Source organism: Nerophis ophidion, linkage group LG09 (genome assembly GCF_033978795.1).
Source record: "Nerophis ophidion isolate RoL-2023_Sa linkage group LG09, RoL_Noph_v1.0, whole genome shotgun sequence".
In the NCBI taxonomy this organism is placed as follows: domain Eukaryota; kingdom Metazoa; phylum Chordata; class Actinopteri; order Syngnathiformes; family Syngnathidae; genus Nerophis; species Nerophis ophidion.
Window position 1 is genome coordinate 3345870 of NC_084619.1, and position 24827 is coordinate 3370696.

The 24827-nt window shown below is 41.7% G+C and overlaps 1 protein-coding gene across 4 annotated transcripts in view; it reads right to left on the bottom strand.

The window, feature by feature from the left end:
* mark1 (MAP/microtubule affinity-regulating kinase 1) overlaps nucleotides 1–24827 on the bottom strand; it is a 188724-nt gene that overhangs the window by 44432 nt on the left and 119465 nt on the right. For all 4 annotated transcript variants that reach the window (XM_061910065.1, XM_061910066.1, XM_061910067.1 and 1 more), the window contains exons 5-10: nucleotides 20901–20966; nucleotides 20751–20821; nucleotides 20479–20535; nucleotides 20163–20399; nucleotides 5117–5236; nucleotides 1204–1303 (exon numbers count right to left, since the gene is read on the bottom strand). In XM_061910065.1, the coding sequence (XP_061766049.1) occupies nucleotides 1204–1303; nucleotides 5117–5236; nucleotides 20163–20399; nucleotides 20479–20535; nucleotides 20751–20821; nucleotides 20901–20966 (651 nt within the window). The remainder of the gene's footprint in view (nucleotides 1–1203; nucleotides 1304–5116; nucleotides 5237–20162; nucleotides 20400–20478; nucleotides 20536–20750; nucleotides 20822–20900; nucleotides 20967–24827) is intronic.

Below are 24827 nucleotides of genomic sequence, written 5' to 3' on the forward strand. Positions count from 1 at the left end.
GGCAGCGCTCTGGAATCATTTTGGTGATTTAAGCCCCAATTCCAAACCCTTTGAACTCAGGACCTAGCGATCTCAGGGCGGAGACTCTAACCACAAGGCCACTGAGCAGGTGGCAAATGCTGAAATGCTGACAGGTGCGCTTTGAGGACGTTATGACATCCGTGTTGAGTGATGTGTTCAATGCTCGGCTTACCACGATCCAGATGGAACAAACCACGTCGCATTTTTGATAGTGGGTGCTGTTAGACATTTTTAATTTAATTCAAGCAGCTTTTTTATTGAGTTATTTTAATTTCATATGACAAAACATAAAACAGGAGAAAAATAAATCTTCAGAAATAGAATCTTAGAGAAAAAAGTATGCACGTACAACACTTAAGACCTTCAGTATAACTTAAAGTGTTTACAAAGTACAAAGAAGAAGAATCATGATAAACATTTTGAATTTATTCATCCATCCATTCTTTCATTCTCAAAATAATCTTACTTATCTCATCGTATGGAACATAACTTACTTCACCAATTATTATTTATTTATTTTTATTGTGATACTTATGGAGTGAATACATTGAGAACAGGAAGTGAACAAAAGTTTTAGCAACTGTTATGTCAGGTGTCGGGAACCTTTTTGTTTGAGCGAGCCATGAAAGCCAAATATTTTTAACACTGAATACAATTAAATGCATGCAATTATAATTATTAAAAACATTTTTAGAGTACAATAAGTCTCTTATTATTTTTAATACCATTTTTATTCTGAAGCTAACCAAAAATGAATCAAATACTTCTTACCAATAATGCGACTTCTTGAACAGGTGTGGTAGGAAATGGATGGATGGATTAAAACACATGAGAATGATTTATATTTTGAACGTTATTTTTAACACTGTGATTACCAGTGAAATTATTAATTACTTTTGTGTTAAGCAACGTCAGCTAAGATTTATCTGAGAGCCAGATGTAGTAATCCAAAGAGCCACATCTGGCTCTGGAGCCATAGGTTCCCTACACCTGTGTTATGTGAAAGACAAGAGGTAGAATTAAATAAGCTCTGCTTCTTTTGACTCCTTTTCAAACATGTTGAAAAGAGAAACTGGAACTTGTGATGTATCATGTTGTATGCTTGCATGTTCCAAATAAACTCAAAGTCAACTTTACAAAAGCCCAGGGAGCATAACACCCCCACTTTGCGCACACACATACCTATTCTGGTTGAGTCACTGAAGTCGGCCTCTGGCTCGATGTACGGCTTCAACTCCTCTTCCTCGTGACCCACATTCATCCAGTGGTCTTTCATGATTTGCTAACAAATGAGGAATTGTTGTTTATTACACTAGTCCAGACTTCTAGACACGGATAAACATGTCTCCAGGCTGCATGCAACACCCCTTTGAAAATGTCTAGTCACGGCAATAGCTGAATAACAAACTGATCAATTGTTATTAGTAGGGAGTTTCAGCCCAGTTCTGGAGTTGGACTGTATTGACTGAACTGACAACAACATAATGTTTGCAATGATTCATTAAAGGCCTACTGAAAGCCACTACTACCTCAGTAGAAGCATTTAAGTCTCACCTTAAAACTCATTTGTATACTCTGGCCCAGGGGTGCCCACACTTTTTCTGCAGGCGAGCTACTTTTCAATTGACCAACTCGAGGGGATCTACCTCATTTATATATATCATTTATATTTATTTATTTATGAAAGAGACATTTTTGTAAACAAGTTAAATGTGTTTAATGATAATACAAGCATGTGTAACACATATAGATGTCTTTCTTTCACAAAGACAAGAATATAAGTTGGTGTATTACCTGATTCTGATGACTTGCATTGATTGGAATCAGACAGTAATGATGATAACGCCCACATTTTCAAATGGAGGAGAAAAAAAGTGGTCCTTTCTGTACAATACCACATGAAAGTGGTTGGTTTTTGGCATCTAATTCATCCAGCTTCCATACACTTTACAAGAAAAACATTGGCGGCAAATTCCGTAGCTTGCTTGATTGACATTCATGTCACCCGAGGGTCTTGTGAGATGACGCTGGCTGCTGCCAGTTCATTATTATGAAAAAATGACAGAGAGGAAGGCGAGAAACACTTTTTATTTCAACAGACTTTCGCGCCGTCCCTTCCGTCAAAACTCTAAAGGCCGACTGCCCATTTCCTATCTTCACAATAAAAGCCCTGCTTCATGCTGCCTGCGCTAACAAAATAAGAGTCTCGGAAAGCTGGCGTGCACAAGTGATGTGCACGCCAGTTTTCCGAGACTCTGTATTTAGTTAGCGCAGGCAGCATGAAGCAGGGCTTTTATTGTGAAGATAGGAAATGTGCAGTCGGCCTTTAGAGTTTTGACGGAAGGTACAGCGCGAGAGTCTGTTGAAATAAAAAGTGTTTCTCGCCTTCCTCTCGGTCATATTTTCATAATAATGATCTTGCAGCAGCCAGCGTCATCTCACAAGACCCTCCGGTACCGTGAATGTCACTTAAGTGACGTCTTGGTGAAGATTGATGATCACTCATTTTTAGGTCTATTTTTTTTAAAAGCCTGGCTGGAGATGGACTGACACACCCCCCGCGGTCGACTGGTAGCTCGCGATCGACGTAATGGGCACCCCTGTTCTAGCCTTTAAATAGACCTCCTTTTTAGACCAGTTGATCTGCCGCTTCTTTTCTTTCTCCTATGTCCTTGTGGAGGGGGTCCGGTCCGATGACCATGGATGAAGTACTGGCTGTCCAGAGTCGAGACCCAGGATGGACCGCTCGCCTGTGTATCGGTTGGGGACATCTCTACGCTGCTGATCCGCCTCCGCTTGAGATAGTCTCCTGTGGACGGGACTCTCGCTGCTGTCTTGGATCCGCTTGAACTGAACTGTCGCGGCTGTGTTGGAGCCACTATGGATTGAACTTTCACAGTATCATGTTAGACCCGCTCGACATCCATTGCTTTCGGTCCCCTAGAGGGGGGGGGCGTTGCCCACATCTGAGGTCCTCTCCAAGGTTTCTCAGAGTCAGCATTGTCACTGGCGTCCCACTGGATGTGAATTCTCCCTGCCCACTGGGTGTGAGTTTTCCTTGCCCTTTTGTGGGTTCTTCCGAGGATGTTGTAGTCGTAATGATTTGTGCAGTCCTTTGAGACATTTGTGATTTGGGGCTATATAAATAAACATTGATTGATTGATTGACTACCGACCACACAGTCTGATAGTTTATATATCGATGATGAAATATTAACATTGCAACACATGCCAATACGGCCTTTTTAGTTTACTAAATTGCAATTTTAAATTTCCCGCGGAGTTTCTCGTTGAAAACGTCGTGGAACGATGACGTGTGTTTGTGACGTTATTGGTTGGAGGCGACATTTTAGCCCAGCACCACTCGCGGCTAAAAGTCGTCTCTTTTAAACGCATAATTACACAGTATTTTAGACATCTGTGTTGCTGAATCTTTTGCAATTTGTTCAATTAATAATGGAGAAGTCAAAGTAGAAAGATGTAGGTGGGAAGCTTTTAGCCTTTAGCCACACAAACACAGTCGGTGTTCCATCCATCCATCTTCTTCCGCTTACCCGAGGTCGGGTCGCGGGGGCAACAGCCTAAGCAGGGAAACCCAGACTTCCCTCTCCCCAGCCACTTCGTCTAGCTCTTCCCGGGGGATCCCGAGGCGTTCCCAGGCCAGCCGGGAGACATAGTCTTCCCAACGTGTCCTGGGTCTTCCCCGTGGCCTCCTACCGGTTGGACGTGCCCTAAACACCTCCCTAGGGAGGCGTTCGGGTGGCAGTCGGTGTTTCCTTGTTTAAAATTCCCGAAGATGAAGCTTTATTGTGGATCAGAGCGGTCAAGCGAACATGGATCCCGACTACATGACAACCGGCAGTTTTCGGTGAGAAAATTGCGGAAATAAGTCGCCTCTTACCGGAGACATCAGTGAAGCCAGCGTCCTCCTGCTGCCGTGACTTCTCTCAGAGACTCTGGCGTCAACACACCAGTGGACTTTAAGGTACAATTTCAATCAATCAATCAATGTTTATTTATATAGCCCCAAATCACAAATGTCTCAAAGGACTGCACAAATCATTACGACTACAACATCCTCGGAAGAACCCACAAAAGGGCAAGGAAAACTCACACCCAGTGGGCAGGGAGAATTCACATCCAGTGGGACGCCAGTGACAATGCTGACTATGAGAAACCTTGGAGAGGACCTCAGATGTGGGCAACCCCCCCCCTCTAGGGGACCGAAAGCAATGGATGTCGAGCGGGTCTAACATGATACTGTGAAAGTTCAATCCATAGTGGCTCCAACACAGCCGTGAGAGTTCAGTTCAAGGCGGATCCAAGACAGCAGCGAGAGTCCCGTCCACAGGAAACCATCTCAAGCGGAGGCGGATCAGCAGCGTAGAGATGTCCCCAACCGATACACAGGCGAGCGGTCCATCCTTTGTCTTGACTCTGGACAGCCAGTACTTCATCCATGGTCATCGGACCGGACCCCCTCCACAAGGGGGGGGGGGGACAATTTAACTCACTAAATCACTAGCAACACAATAAGCAGATAAGGGATTTCCCAGAATTATCCTAGTAAATGTGTCTAAAAACATCTGAATCGCTCTCACTGCCCCCGCCTTTTATTTTATTTTATTTCTAGGCCTTCACTCTCATTATCCTCATCCACGAATCTTGCATCCTCGCTCAAATTAATGGGGAAATTGTCGCTTTCTCGGTCCGAATCGCTCTAGCTGCTGGTGGCCATGATTGTAAACAATGTTCAGATGTGAGGAGCTCCGCAACCCGTGATGTCACGCCCACATCGTCTGCTACTTCCGGTACAGGCAAGGCTTTTTTATTAGCGACCAAAAGTTGCAAACTTTATCGTGGATGTTCTCTACTAAATCCTTTCAGCAAAAATATGGCAATATCGCAAAATGATGAAGTATGACACATAGAATGGACCTGCTATCCCCGTTTAAATAAGAACATTTCATCTCAGTAGGCCTTTAAGTGAACACACAACAAGCCTGCTCCAAGTGAACATGCCATCAGAACCAATGGAGCAAATCGCCCTGACCTAAAAAGCAACAATGCAAATAAGAGATGTGTGGGAGAATACCTCCAAACTGCCACGTTTGACCGGGTTGAGCACCAGTAGTTTCTTCAGCAGATTTTCACAGTCTGTGGACATGTAGAAGGGGATGCGGTACTTCCCCCGCAGGACCCTTTCTCTCAGCTCCTGCACAACGAAGCAACAGGGTTAGCAACAATGACGTCAGGCCACCGTTTGTAAATCACAAATTAGAAGCTGATCTGATGAAATGTGACAAGTGTTTGAAAATTCCTGTGACAGATTTGATCCGAACTCAAAAATACACGCTAGGCTCGGAAGAATCGTTCATGCATGAGCACAATGTGGATGTGTCGGGTAATCAATGGAACCTGCTCCTCACATTTAAATTGCGCAATAAGAATTAATGGAAAAACTTAAAATAATCTACAAAAACGGAAACCAAACTCGCTCACACGTAAGCACATTGTGCAACATCCTTATAATCAATGCAATTTCTCCTACCGCCAGTTATCAATGACAACTGCCACCAAGCATTAAAAAATAAATAGAAAAACCGGAGATCAGGGGTGCTCACACTTTTTCTGCAGGTGAGCTACTTTTCAATTGACCAAGTCGAGGAGATCTACCTCATTCCTATTTATAATTTATATTTATTTATTTATGAAATAGACATTTTTGTGAACAAGTTAATGATAATACAAGCATGTTTAACACACATAGATTCCTTTCTTTCATGAAGACAAGAATATAAGTTGGTGTATTACCTGATTCTGATGACTTGCATTGATTGGAATCAGACAGTAATGATGATAACGTCCACATTTTCAAATGGAGGAAAAAAAAAGTCCTCCTTTCTGTCCAATACCACATGAAAGTGGTTGGATTTGGCATCTCATTTGTCCAACTTGCATACTGGTTTTTAAACACTTTGTTATGAGAGTAGCATATGTGTGTGGCCCTTTGATGTCTGGCAGCAGGTGAGTGACGTCAGTGAGTGTGCGGGTGGGCAAGCAAGTGAGAAAGCGGTCGCTGAGGGCGGGGGAGAAATACATTGGCATCAAACTCCGTAGCTTGCGAGCTTTCTGAGACTCTTATTTTGTTAGCACAGGCAGGATGAAACAGGTCTTTTATGGTGAAGACAGGAAGTGTGCAGTCGGTCTTTAGAGTTTTGACAGTAGGTACGGAGTCTCTAGAAATAAAATATGTTTCTCTGCGTCCGCCCTGTTAGTGATTTTGTTTCTTAAATATGAGCTCGCAGCAGCCAGCGTCATCTCACAAGATCCTCGGGTGCCGAGAATGTCAAACAACTGACGAAAGTGAAGTCTTGGTATGATTGATGATTGCTCATTTTTATGTCTATTTTTTAATGCCCGGCTTGAGATCGACTGACACACCCTCCGAGATCGACCAGTCGATCGCGATCGACGTAATGGGCACCCCTGCCGGAGATCATCCATAAAGCCCAGACTACGCTTGCTCATGCAGGAGGACATGAACACGTGCAACTGTCTATTCAAACGCTCCTACCACTAGTTATCTAGCACAGTGCTTCTCAAATGGGGGTACGCGTACCCCTGGGGGTAATAATAATAATAATAATAATAATAATGGATTAGATTTATATCGCGCTTTTCTATTGTTAGATACTCAAAGCGCTCACAGAGAAGTGGGAACCCATCATTCATTCACACCTGGTGGTGGTAAGCTACATCTGTAGCCACAGCTGCCAGTTTGCACCTACGGCCCCTCCGACCACCACCAATCATTCACTCATCATTCATTCACCAGTGTGAGCGGCACCGGGGGTGAAGGGTGAAGTGTCCTGCCCAAGGACACAAGGGCAGCGATTTTGGATGTTAATAGGTGGGAAGCGAACCTGCAACCCTCAGGTTTCTGGCACGGCCGCTCTGCCCACTACGCCATTGAAGGTATGGCAAGGGGTACGTGAGATTTTTTTTAAATATTGTAAAAATAGCTACAATTCAAAAATCCTTTATAAATATATTTATTGAATAATACTTCAACAAAATATGAATGTAAGTTCATAAAGTGTGAAAAGAAATACAACAATGCAATATTCAGTGTTGACAGCTAGATTGTTTGTGGACATTTTCCATAAATATTGTTTATTTTTAAAATGTTCTTTTTTTGTGAAGAAATGTTCAGAATTAAGTTGATGAATCCAGATGGATCTCTATTACAATCCCCAAAGAGGGCACTTTAAGTTGATGATTACTTCTATGTGTAGAAATATTGATTTATAATTGAATCACTTGTTTATTTTTCAACACGCTTTTATCCATCCATCCATCCATCCATCTTCCTCCGCTTATCCGAGGTCGGGTTGCGGGGGCAACAGCCTAAGCAGGGAAACCCAGACTTCCCTCTCCCCAGCCACTTCGTCTAGCTCTTCCCGGGGGATCCCGAGGCGTTCCCAGGCCAGCCGGGAGACATAGTCTTCCCAACGTGTCCTGGGTCTTCCCCGTGGCCTCCTACCAGCTGGACGCGCCCTAAACACCTCCCTAGGGAGGCGTTCGGGTGGCATCCTGACCAGATGCCCGAACCACCTCATCTAGCTCCTCTCCATGTGGAGGAGCAGCGGCTTTACTTTGAGTTCCTCCCGGATGGCAGAGCTTCTCACCCTATCTCTAAGGGAGAGACCTGGAAACTCATTTGGGCCGCTTGTACCCGTGATCTTATCCTTTCGGTCATGACCCAAAGCTCATGACCATAGGTGAGGATGGGAACGTAGATCGAGCGGTAAATTGAGAGCTTTGCCTTCCGGCTCAGCTCCTTCTTCACCACAACGGATCGGTACAACGTCCGCATTACTGAAGACGCCGCACCGATCCGCCTGTCGATCTCACGATCCACTCTTCCCTCACTCGTGAACAAGACTCCTAGGTACTTGAACTCCTCCACTTGGGGCAGGGTCTCCTCCCCAACCCGGAGATGGCACTCCACCCTTTTCCGGGCGAGAACCATGGACTCGGACTTGGAGGTGCTGATTCTCATTCCGGTCGCTTCACACTCGGCTGCGAACCGATCCAGTGAGAGCTGAAGACCCCGGTCAGATGAAGCCATCAGGACCACATAGTCTGCAAAAAGCAGAGACCTAATCCTGCAGCCACCAAACCGGAACCCCTCAACGCCTTGAGGGGTTTCTAGGCGCAACACGCTTTTAGTTACTTTTATATCTTTTTTTCACAAATAAATCAAGAAAGACCACTACAAATGAGCAATATTTTGCACTGTTATACAATTTAATAATTTAGAAACTGATGACATAGTGTTGTATTTTACTTCTTTATCTCTTTTTTTTTTTAACCAAAAATACTTTGATCTGATTAGGGGGTACTTGAATTAAAAAAAAATTCACTGAAAAAAGGTTGAGAACCACTGATCTAGCATATCTGCCAAAAGTGCATCATAGAAACAAATAAAACAAATCAAAATAATTCAGACATACAAAACCCGTTTCCATATGAGTTGGGAAATTGTGTTAGATGTAAATATAAACAGAATACAATGATTTGCAAATCCTTTTCAACCCATATTCAGTTGAATATGCTACAAAGACAACATATTTGATGTTCAAACTGATAAAAAAATTTTTTGCGAAAATAATCATTAACTTTAGAATTTGATGCCAGCAACACGTGACAAAGAAGTTGGGAAAGGTGGCAATAAATACTGATAAAGTTGAGCAAATCTCATCAAACACTTATATGGAACATCCCACAGGCATTATGAAGCGTAAAATAGGACAGCGGAGACCCCAGACTGTTGAACGACTGAAGCTCTACATAAAACAAGAATGGGAAAGAATTCCACTTTCGAAGCTTCAAAAATTATTTTCTTCAGTTCCCAAACCTTTATTGAGTTTTATTAACACAAAAGGTGATGTAACACATTGTGAACATGCCCTTTCCCAACTACTTTGGCACGTGTTGCAGCCATGAAATTCTAAGTTAATTATTATTTGCAAAAAAAAAAATAAAGTTTATGAGTTTGAATATCAAATATCTTGTCTTCGTAGCATATTCAATTGAATATGGGTTGAAAATGATTTGCAAATCATTGTATTCTGTTTATATTTACATCTAACACAATTTCCCAACTCGTATGGAAACGGGGTTTGTACATGCACATACATGTAAGTTATGTGACTCATATAATGAATGTGATCATTCCTAGTTATCAATGATATTGCCTGCCTTCTTCAGTAGAAAGAAACGTAATGACTAAAAATAATCCACTACATCAGACATACATGCACATACACGTAAAGTATGTGACTCATATAATGAATGTGATCATTCCTAGTTATCAATGATATTGCGCGCCTTCTTCAGTAGAAAGAAACGTAATGACTAAAAATAATCCACTAAATCAGACATACATGCACATACAGATAAAGTATGCAAGTCATATAAGAAATGTAATCGTTCCTAGTATTTAATGATATTGCCCGCCTTCTAAAGTAGAAAAAAATGCAACGATTAAAAATAATCCACTAAATTAGACATACATGCACAAACAGATAAAGTATGCAAATCATATAAGAAATGTGATCGCGACTAGTTATTAATGATACTGCCTGCCTTCTTCAGTAGAAATAAACATAATGATTAAAAATAATCCACTAATCAGACATACATGCACATACAGGTAAAGTATGTAAGTCATACGGGAAATGTTATCGCTTCTTGTTATTAATGATATTGCCCGCCTTCTTCAGTAGAAATACACAGAATGATTTAAAATAATCCACTAACTCAGACATACATGCACGTACACGTAAAGTATGTGAGTCATATAATGAATGTGCTCATTCCTAGTTATCAATGATATTGCCTGCCTTCTTCAGTAGAAACGTAATGACTAAAAATAATCCACTAAATCAGACATACATGCACATACAGATAAAGTATGCAAGTCATATAAGAAATGTAATCGTTCCTAGTATTTAATGATATTGCCCGCCTTCTAAAGTAGAAAAAAATGCAACGATTAAAAATAATCCACTAAATTAGACATACATGCAAAAACAGATAAAGTATGTAAATCATATTAGAAATGTGATCGCTCCTACTTTTTAATGATATTGCCTGCCTTCTTCAGTAGAAATAAACGTAATGATTAAAAACAATCCACTAATCAGACATACATGCACATACAGGTAAAGTATGTAAGTCATACGGGAAATGTTATCGCTTCTTGTTATTAATGATATTGCCCGCCTTCTTCAGTAGAAATAAACAGAATGATTTAAAATAATCCACTAACCCAGACATACATGCACATACATGTAAAGTATGTGAGTCGTATAATGAATGTGATCATTCCTAGTTATTAATGATATTGCCTGCCTTCTTCAGTAGAAATAAACAGAATGATTAAAATAATCCACTAAATCAGACATACATGCACAAGCAGATAAAGTATGTAAATCATATTAGAAATGTGATCGCACCTAGTTATTAATGATATTGCCTGCCTTCTTCAGTAGAAATAAACATAATGATTAAAAATAATCCACTAATCAGACATACATGCACATACAGGTAAAGTATGTAAATCATACAAGAAATGTTATCGCTTATTATTAATGATATTGCCCGCTTTCTTCAGTAGAAATACACAGAATGATTTAAAATAATCCACTAACTCAGACATACATGCACATACACGTAAAGTATGTGAGTCATATAATGAATGTGATCATTCCTAATTATTAACAATATTGCCCGCCTTCTTCAGTAGAAATAAACGAAACAATTAAAAATAATCCACTAAATCAGACATACATGCAAATACAGGTAAAGTATGTAGATCATATAATGAATGTGATCATTCCTAGTTATTAATGATATTGCCTGCCTTCTTCAGTAGAAATAAACAAAATGATTAAAATAATCCACTAAATCAGACATACATGCACATATAGGTACAGTATGTAAATCATACAAGAAATGTGATCGCTACTAGTTATTAATGATATTGTTTGCCTTCTTTAGTAGAAATAACCAGAATGATTAAAAAATAATCCACTAATCAGACATACATGTAGGTACAGGCACAGTACTATATGTGTGTTGTATAAGGAATGTGATCACTACCAATTATCAATGATAACGCCAGCCCTTCTTTAGTAAAAATAAACAACATGACTCAAAATAATCCACCGTCAAATCCCACGCTATGCTTGCTTGCTCATGCATCGTTACACATAAACACAACATGTAGTCAATGCAAATGCTGTCACCACCAATTAATGATCATATTCGTCCACTTGCATTAGAAAAAAAAAATGAATTGTAGTAATAGTCCACAAAACACACCAAAAACAAGAAATAATCCACAAATTTACAGTAATACAGACTTGTAAAATAAATTGATGGGGAATTTGAATAATTGCATGGATTGTCACCAGAGTTGAAAGGGAATATCCCTGACAAATACTAACACAATTAAAAAACAAACCAGAAACCAGCGGACCTATGTAAGCGTCAATATATACCTTGATGATGCAGAAAAAAGACCATCTATTTTTTTAACCGATTTCCGAACTCTAAATGGGTGAATTTTGGCGGGTTAAACGCCTTTCTGTTTATCGCGCTGGAGGCGATGATGTCAGAATGTGACGTCACCGAGGTAACACACCCGCCATTTTCATTTTCACATTACAAACACCGGGTCTCAGCTCTGTTATTTTCCGTTTTTTTGACTATTTTTTGGAACCTTGGAGACATCATGCCTCGTGGGTGTGTTGTCGGAGGGTGTAACAACACTAACAGGGAGGGATTCAAGTTGCACCACTGGCCCCAAGATGCCAAAGTGTCTGCCGCCAGACCCCCATTGAATGTACCAGAGTGTCTCCACATTTGACCGGCGATGCTAAGACAGACATGGCACAGAGATGTATGGATAACCTGCAGATGCATTTGCCACTATAAAGTCAACGAAATCACAAAGGTGAGTTTTGTTGATGTTGACTGCCAGCTAATCGATGCTAACATGCTACGCTAATCGATGCTAACATGCTATTTACCGGCGGTGCTAAAGCAGACACGGCACAGAGATGTATGGATAACCTGTAGATGCATTTGCAACTATATTACGTTTCCTTCCACCCACATTTAATGCGAAACAAACACTTACCAATCGACGGATTTAAGTTGCTCCAGTGTCAAAAGATGCGAAAGTCCTGATCGTGTGGTCCGCACATTTTACCGGCGATGCTAACGCAGCTATTCGGCCATGCTATGGCTATGAATAGCGTCAATAGCTATTCGCTCACTTGCTTCAGTTTCTTCTTCAATATTTTCATACTCCAACCATCTGTTTCAATACATGCGTAATCTGTTGAATCACTTAAGTCGCTGAAATCCGAGTTTGAATCCGAGCTAATGTCGCTATATCTTGCTGTGGTATTCCCATTGTTTGTTTACATTGGCAGCACTGTGTGACGTCACAGGGAAATGGCCAGTGTCTTCGCAGAGAGCGAAAATAAGGCACTTTAAAGCTTTATTTAGGGATATTCCGAGACCGGTAACATTTTGAAAAAAACTTCAAAAAATACAACAAGCCACTGGGAACTGTTTTTTATTGTTTTTAACCCTTTTGAAATTGTGATAATGTTCCCCTTTAAAGTATATCATATTTCCTGTTTGTAGGTTACTCCTGCTTCATGAATCATTTCTACAGTTGCTGCATTATTCAAGAAGGCAGGGTAAACCTCCAACCTAGTCTCACTCCAATGATAGAAACAGGAAATTCCACTCTTAATCTGCTCATTCAGGAAACACGGAATCATGTCCTTACACGTAAACTTAAGGGAAAACAAATAAATCCTCCAACCGGGCAATACCTGTTTAGAGCAAGCAGCAGTGCACAACACACAGGGTATCTGCAGGTTTCAGCAAGTCACATTTAAGACTTTTTAAGACCTTTTTAATGCCACCTTGAATGAAATTTAACACAGAAAAAAATAATAAAAAATCTATAAATATAAGCGATGGTTGGGGATCCCACCGTACTACAACCTCAAAGACAATCAGTCAAGTTACTTTTTGTATGTTTATTAATAAACAAACTTATAAGCCCCACTCTGCCAAACAGCTTATCAAAAATCTTGAGGGATCCAAAAACGTTGACATCCAAAACAAACAAACCAACAACAACGCCAGCAAAAACATAATATACGAGGTGAGGGTAAAAATAAATAACATTTCATTAACACATACCAAGACTCGTTGACTCAGTTGGAGGCGTGTCTTAATGAAATTAAACAATGGATGTCCGCTAATTTTTTGCAACTTAACGCCAAAAAAACGGAAATGCTGATTATCGGTCCTGCTAGACACCGACCTTTATTTAATAATACAACTTTAACATTTGACAACCAAATAATAAAACAAGGTGACTCGGTAAAAAATCTGGATATTATTTTCGACCCAACTCTCTCCTTTGAGTCACACATTAAAAGCGTTACTAAAACGGCCTTCTTTCATCTCCGTAATATCGCTAAAATTCGCTCCATTTTGTCCACTAAAGACGCCGAGATCATTATCCATGCGTTTGTTACGTCTCGCCTCGATTACTGTAACGTATTATTTTCGGGTCTCCCCATGTCTAGCATTAAAAGATTACAGTTGGTACAAAATGCGGCTGCTAGACTTTTGACAAGAACAAGAAAGTTTGATCACATTACGCCTGTACTGTATATACCTTTATATACATATATACATACATATATACCTATACTGTATATACCTTTATATACATACATATATACCTATACTGTATATACCTTTATATACATATATACATACATATATACCTATACTGTATATACCTTTATATACATATATACATACATATATACCTATACTGTATATACCTTTATATACATATATACATACATACATACCTATACTGTATATACCTTTATATACATATATACATACATATATACCTATACTGTATATACCTTTATATACATATATACATACATATATACCTATACTGTATATACCTTTATATACATATATACATACATATATACCTATACTGTATATACCTTTATATACATATATACATACATATATACCTATACTGGCTCACCTGCACTGGCTTCCTGTGCACTTAAGATGTGACTTTAAGGTTTTACTACTTACTCATAAAATACTACACGGTCTAGCTCCATCCTATCTTGCCGATTGTATTGTACCATATGTCCCGGCAAGAAATCTGCCTTCAAAAGACTCCGGCTTATTAGTGATTCCCAAAGCCCAAAAAAAGTCTGCGGGCTATAGAGCGTTTTCCGTTCGGGCTCCAGTACTCTGGAATGCCCTCCCGGTAAAAGTTTGAGATGCCACCTCAGCAGAAGCATTTAAGTCTCACCTTAAAACTCATCTATATACTCTAGCCTTTTAGACCAGTTGATCTGCCGCTTCTTTTCTTTTTTCTCCTATGTCCCCCCCTCCCTTGTGGAGGGGGTCCGGTCCGATGACCATGGATGAAGTACTGGCTGTCCAGAGTCGAGACCCAGGATGGACAGCTCGCCTGTATCGGTTGGGGACATCTCTACGCTGCTGATCCGCCTCCGCTTGGGATGGTTTCCTGTGGACGGGACTCTCGCGGCTGTCTTGGATCCGCTTTGAACTGAACTCTCGCGGCTGTGTTGGAGCCACTATGGATTGAACTTTCACAGTATCATGTTAGACCCGCTCCACATCCATTGCTTTCGGTCCCCTAGAGGGGGGGGGGGGTTGCCCACATCTGAGGTCCTCTCCAAGGTTTCTCATAGTCAGCATTGTCACTGGCGTCCCACTGGATGTGAATTCTCCCTGCCCACTGGGTGTGAGTTTTCCTTGCCCTTTTGTGGGTTCTTCCGAGGATGTTGTAGTCGTAATGATTTGTGCAGTCCTTTGAGACATTTGTGATTTGGGGCTATATAAATAAACATTGATTGATTGACTTGGTCCAAGAGCAGGTTTTGGATGTGAGGTGCTAGTCTGTGTCTCATAATATATGCTGTTTTATCCTTTCCGCAGGAAAATGTATTAACAACCTGAGAATCAGGAAACATCACACGAAAAAGATCGCAAATCCCGTCATTTGAGGTGCAGGATTGATGTTTCACCACAGTGTGCAAGATCCATAACACCTCGGATTTTAATGTTGCTGTCCCGCCGAAGATTAGTGTCAGGTTAGTGCTGCTAGCGGCAGTTGTTGCTAGCTGGGGGGGGCGTTGGCGCTGGACCCACGCAGAACTGAGAAATGCCCGGTGTTTGTTTTTAGCTTTCTGCCGCGGTTTTATGTGTACCACAATGCATGTGCGATTCGACCGCTCTAATTCCCATGGTGCCAAGTTTGAAATCCCTCTTACAAAGTATGCACCAGGCCTCCTCGGGATTGGCAACAGGCTTAGGCCAGCTTTTAAACCAGCTATCCTCCAGCTAACGCTCGCAAAACTTGCATTTCCCCATGCTGACTGAAAGGCGGGACGCGAGGAAGAAAAGAAGAAGTCTGCGCGCGACTGACACTGAAATCACTCACTTTGACTCAAAGACGTGCCGTAACTTTTACTCAAAGACGTGCCCCGAAAAAACCCCCCAAAAAACTGGCCCGATAATTTAAGACCATTGAGTACTGAATTTAAGACCATCTTAGGAATTTCTAATAAATGTAATACTTTTTAAGGCCTTAATTTTAGATATATGAATTTAAGACTTTTTAAGGATCCGCGGATACCCTGATACATTTTGAAGCTTTAACCATTGGGGATATCCATAAATGCAACCTGTCTGTGTCTTCTAAACTAGACTATTCTTAGTGTGCAACCTGCACAATAAAAGTGAATCTTCTTAGAACAACAAGAAGCCAGCCCAAAAAAAAAAAAAACACATTCTGGAATAGAAACTATGATGGATAGAAATAACGGTTGTAAACGACCACAACGCATCCAAACAGAAAATTTCCTAATTTCCTCCAAATTTATCTTTGACTACAAAACAAGCTATCTTGATTTGGACATTTTGATCCTAAAAAAATGTATTTGTTCCAAGTCTGCGGTGTAAGAGATGCGTAATTTAATACAAATCTGTGTAAAATGGCTATAAACCAATGAGGCGGGAAAAAAGAGAAATTGTCAAAACATGATTAATTTGTTAAAATTAAAGGAAACAATACTTTTACCATAAACTCTCAAGTACTATTACTAATAGAGTTATCATGAATTGCGTTCACATGACGATAAATGACATTAGTGGCACCTCCTATGACAGTTCTCTTCAACTGGGCCCACAGGGGTCAAACCCAGGGAATACTGGCCCTCGAGTTCAGTTCAAAACTTGGGAGACGAACATTTTTTTTAGCAAATTCTTAAAAACACTGCAGTGCAGGTGGTGGAGGTGAACGGCACCGTCTTCCTCCCCCTCTCAATAAGCTGTGGAGTCCCCCAAGGTAGTATGTTAAGGCCTTTACTGTCCCTAATATTCGTAAACAACATGTCATCAGCATGCGACTGTGAATTGTTCCTGTTTGCGGATGACTCGGCCTTGTTGTTATCCGGCAAGGACAAGTCACAGGTGGAACAAAATCTCCAGTGCCGACCGAACTCTGTAGAATTGGCACCTGCCTCGCTGACAAAAAAGCTATCCATACACTTAGGTATAACGGAATCCATCATATTTGGGTCCAACATCAACCTTAAAGGGGAACATTATCACAATTTCAAAAGGGTTAAAAACAATAAAAATCAGTTCCCAGTGGCTTGATGTATTTTTTGAAGTTTTTTTCAAAATTTTACCGGTCTCGGAATATCCCTAAATAAAGCTTTAAAGTGCCTTATTTTCGCTATCTTCGAAACCACTATCCATTTCCCTGTGACGTCACACAGTGCTGCCAATGTAAACAAACAATGGGAATACCACAGCAAGATATAGCGACATTAGCTCGGATTCAAACTCGGATTTCAGCGACTTAAGCGATTCAACAGATTACGCATGTATTGAAACAGATGGTTGGAGTATGAAAGTATTGAAGAAGAAACTGAAGCTATTGAGCGAATAGCTATTGACGCTATTCATAGCCATAGCATGGCCGAATAGCTGCGTTAGCATCGCCGGTAAAATGTGCGGACCAAACCATCAGGACTTTCGCATCTTTTGACACTGGAGCAACTTAAATCCGTCGATTGGTAAGTGTTTGTTTCGCATTAAATGTGGGTGGAAGGAAACGTAATATAGTTGCAAATGCATCTACAGGTTATCCGTACATCTCTGTGCCATGTCTGCTTTAGCACCGCCGGTAAATAGCATGTTAGCATCGATTAGCGTAGCATGTTAGCATCGATAAGCTGGCATCAACAAAACTGACCTTTGTGATTTCGTTGACTATCGTTGCAAATGCATCTGCAGGTTATCCATACATCTCTGTGCCATGTCTGTCTTAGCATCGCCGGTCAAATGTGGAGACACTCTGGTACATTCAATGGGGGTCTGGCGGCAGACACTTTGGCATCTTGGGGCCAGTGGTGCAACTTGAATCCCTCCCTGTTAGTGTTGTTACACCCTCCGACAACACACCCACCAGGCATGATGTCTCCAAGGTTCCAAAAAATAGTCAAAAAAACGGAAAATAACAGAGCTGAGACCCGGTGTTTGTGATGTGTTGAAAATGAAAATGGTGGGTGTGTTACCTCGGTGACGTCACATTCTGACGTCATCGCCTCCAGCGCGATAAACAGAAAGGCGTTTAATTCGCCAAAATTCACCCATTTAGAGTTCGGAAATCGGTTAAAAAAAATATATGGTCTTTTTTCTGCACCATCAAGGTATATATTGACGCTTACATAGGTCTGCTGATAATGTTCCCCTTTAAGAAAGTCAGTGACTTCACTATTAAAGTGGGTGACATTGTTATCACCAGGAAAGATAAGGTCACCTACCTAGGTTCCACTCTAGAGGCTAATCTTTCCTGTGATAAAATGGCAACCAAGGTCATCAAAAAGGTCAGCCAACGAACAAGATTTCTCTATGGAATCAACAAAAGCACCATGACGATTCTAGCGGGAACTCTCATTCAACCCTTCTTCGATTACGCTTGCACCTCCTGGTACCCCAGCACCTCCAGAACCCTCAAATATAGACTTCAAATATCCCAGAACGAGCTAGTCAGGTTACTTTTAGACCTCCACCCCAGATCACACCTCACTCCTACCCACTTCTCCAAAGTAGGCTGGCTCAGGGTGGAGGACAGAGTAAAACTACTTGCACTGAGCCTAGTCTATAAAATTCGCTACTGCTCCCTGATACCAAAGCACATGTAAAACGACTTCCATAACGTGAATGACACACCAGGGGGAGCTCCACAAACCACGTCAAACCCAGATTCTGATCTAACAAAGGTCTTAACTCATTCTCCTTCTATGCCACATCAATATGGAATGCACTCCCAACAGGTGTAGAAGAAAGTGAATCTCTATCCTCCTTCAAAACCACACTAAAAGAACACCTCCAGACAACTACAACCCTGGACTAACACCCTCCCCCCTCCACATCAAACCTCCCCTGATTGTAAACAATCAAATGTAAATAATCAAATGAATATACTTGTTCTTATGCTTTCTGAGCTCACTATGTCCACTGCTCGCTGTACATATTCTACCAAGTCACACCTACACTGTTACAAGGTCCATTTTTCTGATGATACAATTGTTGATGACTGACGTGCTGATAGAAACCAGACCTAACCCCTAGACTGGCCTGCCTGTATTCCAAACCTGACTCCCATTGAAAATGTGTGGCAGATATGAAGCCTAAAATACCACAACAGAGACTCTGGACTGTTGAACAACTTAAACTGTACATCAAGCAAGAATATAAGTTGAAAAGGATTTGCAAATCATTGTATTCTGTTTTTAACTACCTCAGAGACCTCAGCCCCAGAAATAGGAGAGTCCACCACAGATTCCCCAGGCACTGCTTCCTCATAGGAAGACGTGTTGGTGGGATTGAGGAGGTCTTCGAAGTATTCCTTCCACCTATCCACAACATCCGCAGTTGAGGTCAGCAGAACACCATCCGCACCATACACGGTGTTGAGAGTGCACTGCTTGCCCTTCCTGAGGCGGCGGATGGTGGTCCAGAATCGCTTTTTAGTTACGATTTACACAACGTGCCTACTTCCCCGGTTTTGGTCTTTTGTATATTGCAGGAATATTTAAGCCTCCTTGTATTCCGATAGCCATTTTGGTTTGGTAGACCACCACTGCTTCACTTCCGGGAAGAAGTCACGTGACGGAATCCAAGCAATATAAAAAAATGAAGATTATTGAAATATAACGATGGACGTTGGGAATTAATGCCATCCATCCATCCATTTTCTACCGCTTATTCCCTTTCGGGGTCGCGGGGGGTGCTGGCGCCTATCTCAGCTACAATCGGGCGGAAGGCGGGGTACACCCTGGACAAGTCGCCACCTCATCGCAGGGCCAACACAGATAGACAGACAACATTCACACTCACATTCACACACTAGGGACCATTTAGTGTTGCCAATCAACCTATCCCCAGGTGTATGTCTTTGGAAGTGGGAGGAGCCTATCCCCAGGTGCATGTCTTTGGAGGTGGGAGGGGTCAAAAACATCCATCCATCCATTTCCTACCGCTTATTCCCTTTTTTTGGGGTCGCGGGGGGCGCTGGCGCCTATCTCAGCTACAATCGGGCGGAAGGCGGGGTACACCCTGGACAAGTCGCCACCTCATCGCAGGGCCAACACAGATAGACAGACAACATTCACACACTAGGGCCAATTTAGTGTTGCCAATCAACCTATCCCCAGGTGCATGTTTTTGGTGGTGGGAGGAAGCCGGAGTACCCGGAGGGAACCCACGCATTCACGGGGAGAACATGCAAACTCCACACAGAAAGATCCCGAGCCTGGATTTGAACCCAGGACTGCAGGAACCTCGTATTGTGAGGCAGACGCACTAACCCCTCTGCCACCGTGAAGCCCAATTAATGATATGAATGATATTCAGAAAAATCAGCAACGACTCATCCCACAGCCTCTCCTCACCTTTAGGTTCTGTCCGTCGAAGGGCAGGGATCCGCTGACCAGCGTGTAGAGGATGACCCCGAGGCTCCACACGTCCACCTCGGGTCCATCGTACTTCTTTCCCTGGAAAAGTTCGGGGGCGGCGTAGGGCGGAGAACCACAGAAGGTGTCCAACTTGCTTCCGACGGTGAACTCATTGCTGAAGCCAAAGTCGGCTATCTTGATGTTCATGTCAGCGTCCAATAGCAGGTTCTCAGCCTGTGGGTCAGAAGGACGGGATATTCTTTAGTATGCAGGCTAATTGTCGTAAAAGCATGCTTCAAATGATGGTTTGCACCTTTAGATCCCTGTGAACTATTCTCCTCTGGTGGCAATACTGCACAGCAGACACAATCTAAAACACAAATATATACAGAGCACTACACACGAGAAAATGCAGGTTCATTGTTTTCTGCTCAGTGTCGAGTCCACATCAATATTGCTGAGGCACCACTGGGTGTCAGCACCGCAGCTGCAGTGTGTGAGGAGGCCATGCTCTACCTTTCCTCCGCAGTCAGTGACACAGCTTGATCTTGGTGCATGACGCCACTCGGGCCCATGATGACTCACCTGCCTGAACTTGGCCCTGGCCTCCTTCTCCTTCATCCTACCGTGGGCCACCAGGTAGTCAAAGACCTCACCTGGAGCACACAGCAGAGAGGACATTTGGAATGTGTGTACTTGTAAGAGTGTACTGTAGTCATATTAAATGTCACTCACCACCACTGGCATACTCCATCACTAAGTAGAGTGTCTTCTCCGTTTCAATCACCTCAAATAATTTGACTGCAGACAAAAATGAAAATTGTTTACCCGTTATGTTTCTAACACTTTCCACGGCCACTTAAAGGCCTACTGAAAGCCACTACTAGCGACCACGCAGTCTGATAGTTTATATATCAATGATGAAATATTAACATTGCAACACATGCCAATACGGCCTTTTTAGTTTACTAAATTGCAAATTAAAATTTTGCGCGGAAGTATCATGCTGAAACGTCGCGGTATGATAACACGTGCGCGTGACGTAATGCATTGTAGAGGACATTTTGTTCCAGCGCCGTTCACAGCTATAAGTCGTCTCTTTTCATCGCATGATTCCACAGTATTCTGGACATCTGTGTTGCTGTATCTTTTGCAATTTGTTCAATGAATAATGGAGACGTCAAAGAAGAAAGCTGAAAATTGTTTACCCATTATGTTTCTAACACTTTCCACGGCCACTTAAAGGCCTACTGAAAGCCACTACTAGCGACCACGCAGTCTGATAGTTTATATATCAATGATGAAATATTAACATTGCAACACATGCCAATACGGCCGCTTTAGTTTACTAAATTGCAAATTTAAATTTTGCGCGGAAGTATCATGCTGAAACGTCGCGGTATGATAACACGTGCACGTGATGTCACGCATTGTAGAGGACATTTTGTTCCGGCGCCGTTCACAGCTATAAGTAGTCTCTTTTCATCGCATGATTCCACAGTATTTTGGACATCTGTGTTGCTGAATCTTTTGCAATTTGTTCAATGAATAATGGAGACGTCAAAGAAGAAAGCGGAAAATTGTTTACCCATTATGTTTGTAACACTTTCCACGGCCACTTAAAGGCCTACTGAAAGCCACTACTAGCGACCACGCAGTCTGATAGTTTATATATCAATGATGAAATATTAACATTGCAACACATGCCAATACGGCATTTTTAGTTTACTAAATTGCAAATTTAAATTTTGCGCGGAAGTATCATGCTGAAACGTCGCGGTATGATAACACGTGCACGTGATGTCACGCATTGTAGAGGACATTTTGTTCCAGCACAGTTCACAGCTGTAAGTAGTCTCTCTTCATCGCATGATTCCACAGTATTATGGACATCTGTGTTGCCGAATCTTTTGCAATTTGTTCAATGAATAATGGAGACGTCAAAGAAGAAAGCTGAAAATTGTTTACCCATTATGTTTGGAGCACATTCCACGGCCACTTAAAGGCCTACTGAAAGCCACTACTAGCGACCACGCAGTCTGATAGTTTATATATCAATGATGAAATATTAACATTGCAACACATGCCAATACGGCATTTTTAGTTTACTAAATTGCAAATTTAAATTTTGCGCGGAAGTATCATGCTGAAACGTCGCGGTATGATAACACGTGCGCGTGATGTCACGCATTGTAGAGGACATTTTGTTCTAGCACCGTTCACAGCTTTAAGTCGTCTATTTTCCTCGCATGATTCCACAGTATTCTGGACATCTGTGTTGCTGAATCTTTTGCAATTTGTTCAATGAATAATGGAGACGTCAAAGAAGAAAGCTGAAAATTGTTTACCCGTTATGTTTGTAACACTTTCCACTGCCACTTAAAGGCCTACTGAAAGCCACTACTAGCGACCACGCAGTCTGATAGTTTATATATCAATGATGAAATATTAACATTGCAACACATGCCAATACGGCCTTTTTAGTTTACTAAATTGCAAATTAAAATTTTGCGCGGAAGTATCATGCTGAAACGTCGCGGTATGATAACACGTGCGCGTGACGTAATGCATTGTAGAGGACATTTTGTTCCAGCACCGTTCACAGCTATAAGTAGTCTCTTTTCATCGCATGATTCCACAGTATTCTGGACATCTGTGTTGCTGAATCTTTTGCAATTTGTTCAATGAATAATGGAGACGGCAAAGAAGAAAGCTGAAAATTGTTTACCCATTATGTTTGTAACACTTTCCACGGCCACTTAAAGGCCTACTGAAAGCCACTACTAGCGACCACGCAGTCTGATAGTTTATATATCAATGATGAAATATTAACATTGCAACACATGCCAATACGGCCGCTTTAGTTTACTAAATTGCAAATTTAAATTTTGCGCAGAAGTATCATGCTGAAACGTCGCGGTATGACAACACGTGTGCGTGATGTCACGCATTGTAGAGGAAATTTTGTTCCAGCACCGTTCACAGCTATAAGTCGTCTCTTTTCATTGCATGATTCCACAGTATTCTGGACATCTGTGTTGCTGAATCTTCTGCAATTTGTTCAATGAATAATGGAGACGTCAAAGAAGAAAGCTGTAGGTGGGAAGTGGTGTATTGCGGCCACCTTAAGCAACACAAACACAGCCGGTGTTTCATTGTTTACATTCCCGAAAGATGACGGCGAAGCTTTACTATGGAACAGAGCTGTCAGGCGAACACGGTTGGATTGGACCACACACACAAAGTACAGTGTATTATGCAACGATCATTTCGAAAGACCGTGTTTCGAAGAGGGTCCCTTTCGAAGGGCAGAGATGGGTATCACCACCACCCGTCGACTGGTGCTGAAGAAAGGTGCAGGGCCGACCTTCAGGTTGTACAGGTACGACCATATAATCTCACTAAAACACAAGTAACACAATAAGCAGATAAGGGATTTTCCAGAATTATCCTAGTAAATTTGCCTAATAACATCTGAATCGCTCCCACTGTATAGTCTTTTTTTTTTTTTTTTTCTAGTCCTTCACTCTCTCTTTCCTCATCCACAAATCTTTCACCCTTGCTCAAATTATTGGGGAAATCGTCGCTTTCTCGGTCCGAATCGCTCTCGCTGCTGGTGGCCATGATTATAAACAATGTTCAGATGTGAGGAGCTCCACAACCCGTGACGTCACGCGCACATCGTCTGCTACTTCCGGTACAGGCAAGGCTTTTTTATTAGCGACCAAAAGTTGCGAACTTTATCGTGGATGTTCTCTACTAAATCCTTTCAGCAAAAATATGGCAATATCGCAAAATGATGAAGTATGACACATGGTAATGGACCTGCTATCCCCGTTTAAATAAGAACATCTCATTTCAGTAGGCCTTTAAACACATTTGAAAGTTAGTGCTGTGTAGGTTGCAAACAGCCATTTTCAATGTATTCTTTTTTTTATTATCATAGTTAAAGGGGAACATTATCAGCAGACCTATGTAAGCGTCAATATATACCTTGATGGTGCAGAAAAAAGACCATCTATTTTTTTAACCGATTTACGAACTCTAAATGGGTGAATTTTGGCGAATTAAACGCCTTTCTGTTTATCGCGCTGGAGGCGATGACGTCAGAATGTGACGTCGCCGAGGTAACACAGCCGCCATTTTCATTTTCAACACATTACAAACACCGGGTCTCAGCTCCGTTTTTATGACTATTTTTTGGAACCTTGGAGACATCATGCCTGGTGGGTGTGTTGTCGGAGGGTGTAACAACACTAACAGGGAGGGATTCAAGTTGCACCACTGGCAAGAAATCTGCCGCCAGACCCCCATTGAATGTACCAGAGTGTCTCCACATTTGACCGGCGATGCTAAGACAGACATGGCACAGAGATGTATGGATAACCTACAGATACATTTGCAACGATAGTCAACAAAATCACAAAGGTGAGTTTTGTTGATGTTGACTGCCAGCGAATCGATGCTAACATGCTACGCTAATCGATGCTAACATGCTATTTACCGGCGGTGCTAAAGCAGACATGGCACAGAGATGTATGGATAACCTGCAGATGCATTTGCAACTATATTCCGTTTCCTTCCACCCACATTTAATGCGAAACAAACACTTACCAATCGACGGATTTAAGTTGCTCCAGTGTCAAAAGATGCGAAAGTCCT